The sequence below is a fragment of the Corylus avellana genome, chromosome ca2 (genome assembly GCF_901000735.1).
Source record: "Corylus avellana chromosome ca2, CavTom2PMs-1.0".
NCBI lineage: Eukaryota > Viridiplantae > Streptophyta > Magnoliopsida > Fagales > Betulaceae > Corylus > Corylus avellana.
This window is the reverse complement of record NC_081542.1, coordinates 13,645,565-13,649,060: the sequence shown is the minus strand read 5'-3', so window position 1 is coordinate 13,649,060 and position 3,496 is coordinate 13,645,565. Positions and strand designations below refer to the sequence as shown.

Here is a 3,496-nt window from a genome sequence, read left to right as displayed (position 1 = left end):
ACGATAGCCATGAATGTCATCATGCCATAATGGATACCATTATTCCAACTACAATGCTAAAAAGGATTAGGTCCTTTGAATCTGAATCATACATAATAAGCAGAGTTTCACACAAGAAAATCAAGCTCCCTAAGAACTCAATACAGACTTCTGAAAATGCTAAACATGGAAACAGGACTGGACTTTCTAACAACAATTCTTTCAAATCTGACAAAAGCCAGGGTTAGAAATCGATCACTACTAAAAGATACAACCAAGCACAAGTTCAGCCCAAAGCTGAACCTGTGACTCTTTTCACAATCCACAAGCAACACTCCCTCCCTACCCAAGTCTAACAAAAGCCCCTCCTCACCCATTGCTGTATTAATTTACACGAGCAATAGTGATTGTGGAGAGCAAATCAAGAGCAAACAAAGTATATTACCGATGCTGCGAAAATGAAACGTGTCAGGCAGATTATGTAGACGTCAACAACGGCATCGGCGAAATGGACTCCAATTTATCCATCATCTCTAAATCATTGGTGCTTGCACATCCTGTTGATGGGCTCTCTTCATCAACCTTTGATCCCACATCAATCAGACTGGTCCCCATGTCTTCTTCCACGTCACTTGAACTCGAGCTGGATTTCCCATTTTTGCTTTCCGTGAATGACACGCCACTGATACCAGATTCCACATTGGAGCCCATGCAACTTGAGGGACTTGCATGCTCTAACTGCAAATCATTTTCTGGTTCTTCAGAGAGACTATTTGTAGTGTTATTGTTCTCATCCAATTGCCTTAGGAAGCTTTCTTCTATCTCACCCAGTGACTTCACCTCATCTTCATCTTCACTGCTGAGGTTATGAGGGGCGGAGTTATCATCATTATCTGACGTCGGTTCTCTCAATTCACCGCTCATATCCATCTCTTGCTGACTGTCAAAATCCTCATCAATTTCCTGATTAGATGAACGGGATGACATAGGTGAATATCCTCCGGTGACAGATTCTTCACGATCTCTTAGTGTTTTCATAATCAGGGTCTTGAGCAAGTTCATTACTTGAACAGCATGCATTAGAGCCGTCAATGGATCAGACATCTATCCAAAAAATAAAAAATAAATAAACAAAAAGTAAATTACTGCATGAAATTGAAAAAAAAATAGCAACTATAACAAATTAGAGGTTATCAGCTTGAAGGTGTATGTATTTCTTTCCTTCGAAAGCATAACAGATTTCCATTACTAATGATTTTCTTGCTTACAAGCAAGAAGGCTAACTAGATAACAGTTTATGTACCTGAGTCATATTTGGAGCAAAAACCATGGCAATGTTTCTGGCATTCATTTTGTTAGATTCCTCTTCTTCAACAACATCAGCCATAAGATCAACAGCCCAATTGAGCAATGCAGTTTCAGTTGGCTTTAGCTGCTTCACAAGCTCGACAGATTCTTCTTCAGTGTTGCATTGGAGAACTTGTTCAGGAGAAAGTCCGTCAAGGACTCCTGAAGGAAGCTCTCGGAACCAGGCTTTAATAAGCCCCGCTAAGCAATGGACATCAATATTGTCAGGCACAATGCCCCTATTCAGCTGATCCCTTACACGCTCCTCTTGGCTATTCTCTGGGTTTATCCTGAAAATTCCTTCTGCCTAAAAAGAAATATTTTAAAGAACCCAGTAAGAGAAGAGAACTCACTTATTATCACAATTAGGATAAACAATTAACTATGATCCAAGTAAACAAATATCAGTATTCAGACAAGTAGTACCTTTAGACCTCCTTGAGAGTATAAGCGCTCCTGCATTAGCAGGAGTATAGTGGGTACACTATTTCCCGCTGAATCATATGAGCATTGCATTGATTCTGCTGAGACTCCAAACACGCTTGCACTACAAAATCTTAGAAATAAAAGTTAGAACAATCCACAAAATGCAGAAACTAATCAACAGAAGATGAATTTTTTAAGCGAGGTAAGGTAGGAGAAAGCAAACTGACAATTAATTTGAGTTGAAAGTAGAAGATTCTCAATAGTGGAACAGTAATGAAAACAAATTCCATTTTCCAAAATTTTTTTATGCTAACATTTCCCAACTCAGAAAAAATGGAGGAAAGATTTTTTTTTTTTTTCAAAAAAAAGAAAAAAGAAAAATTGAATACTATATGATTTAGGGACCTGGAGAGATCAAATAAACAAACCCTCAGCTTAGTAGAACTATTTTTGGCTTAGTTGGCTTCAGATAATATTTTCAAATTTCAATGAAATAGAACTTGTATACAACATAAAGCATAGCCTCTAAACATTTTGTCATTTCTCCTCCACATACTCTACAATAAATGGGCGTTTGGGGCTTCTAATCACCACCTTGTCCTCCTTCCAACCTTCAAAAACTCTAAATTAACGCTCTGGGATTTATTCCGCTTGAAGACGTTAAAACCTTTCAACTATACCGCAGCTAAAAGCTCAGGTCCTGAGCAAATCTCTCTAGATCCAGAATTTAGTAAGTAAAACAACTTGCTTCCTACTCTATCAGATCTAAGCTCCCCAAAGAAAAAAGAAAATTTCAAGCATTCCAAGCAAAACCCAGATAAAATCTGACAAAACGAAGACCGAGAAGTTGATGAAGAAGAAAAGCAAGAGCAATTGATACCTAGCACTGGGAACTCGACCCGGGATCTCGACCTCGAATTCCACAGGCAGACCCAGAAAGCCATTGAAGCGGTCGAAGGTCACGTGTGTGATGTGCTGGACGTTGGTGGGCCACCCGATTTCCATGTGATGAACGGTGGACATCACATCGTCTCCCCTATCGACCCGGCAAGCCACCATGGATTTCCTCAGCGCCGCGACGAGAACCGCCACCAGCGAGAGCTGGTTTTGCTCTTCCTCCGAGCTCTTCCCTCCCTTCCCCCCCTTCCCACCACACCCACCTCCCTTCGTCACCATCACGAGCCCCGTCATCTCCTCTCTCTCTCTCTCTCTCTCTGAGAGTGTGTGAGTTTCTTTATCTGCAAGTGTATGTGTTTATTATTCCAAGAGCGAAGGCTTTCAATTCTGAGGCTGTATTTGTTTTGGTTTTAATGGGTTTTGTTGGGTTGCATTCAAGTTGAGTTTTTGAAGTTAACAACAACTTTTGAACCTCTTTCAACTTCAAACGGCCACTCGTTTCAAATTTTTTCTTTGGAGGGGTTTACTTTATCTTAAACCATTGGTCCATTTTGACCTTCGTTTCAGCTCACAATTACGTGTCTGCCACTGGCAGGATTACTGACCTTAATTAACCTACAAGTAAGAAAAAAAAGAAAAAAAAAAAAAAAGTGTTTATTAGAGTCTCCACCTTCTCTTCCCTTTTAAGCCATACAACTAAACCTAATTGATGGACTAAGTATAATTATTTCAAAAACCATTATTTTTTTTTCTAGAAACTGGTCTCCCTAACCAAAAAACGAATATTAGTAGTTATTACGATTTGGAGTTTATTAATGATGATGATAAAACAAGACCCAGTTATAAT

At 39.4% G+C, this 3,496-nt stretch overlaps 1 protein-coding gene across 2 annotated transcripts; it reads right to left on the bottom strand.

Moving 5' to 3' along the window:
* On the bottom strand, positions 1–3,132 carry LOC132170573 (rho GTPase-activating protein 2). Of its 2 annotated transcripts, none has more exons than XM_059581595.1 (4): positions 2,633–3,132; positions 1,753–1,882; positions 1,283–1,633; positions 1–1,083 (listed from the first exon to the last, which is right to left on the bottom strand). In XM_059581595.1, the coding sequence occupies exons 1-4, from the start codon at positions 2,941–2,943 to the stop codon at positions 457–459; spliced, it is 1,419 nt and encodes a 472-aa protein (XP_059437578.1). In that variant the 5' UTR covers positions 2,944–3,132; the 3' UTR covers positions 1–456. The 2 variants fall into 2 exon arrangements, with proteins under 2 accessions (XP_059437578.1, XP_059437579.1); XM_059581596.1 differs by having other exon boundaries at positions 1,753–1,873.
* Between the last annotated feature and the right edge of the window lie 364 nt (positions 3,133–3,496).

What these genes read in the sequence shown, in the direction of transcription:
- LOC132170573 (XM_059581595.1), bottom strand. Translation starts at nt 2,943, where the DNA reads ATGACGGGGCTCGTGATGGTGACGAAGGGAGGTGGGTGTGGTGGGAAG. An exon ending in GGTCGAGTTCCCAGTGCTAG is followed by an intron (nt 1,883 to 2,632) that starts GTATCAATTGCT and finishes TTTATTTCTAAG; the next exon opens with ATTTTGTAGTGCAAGCGTGT. An exon ending in TTGCTCCAAATATGACTCAG is followed by an intron (nt 1,084 to 1,282) that starts GTACATAAACTG and finishes TTTTTTGGATAG; the next exon opens with ATGTCTGATCCATTGACGGC.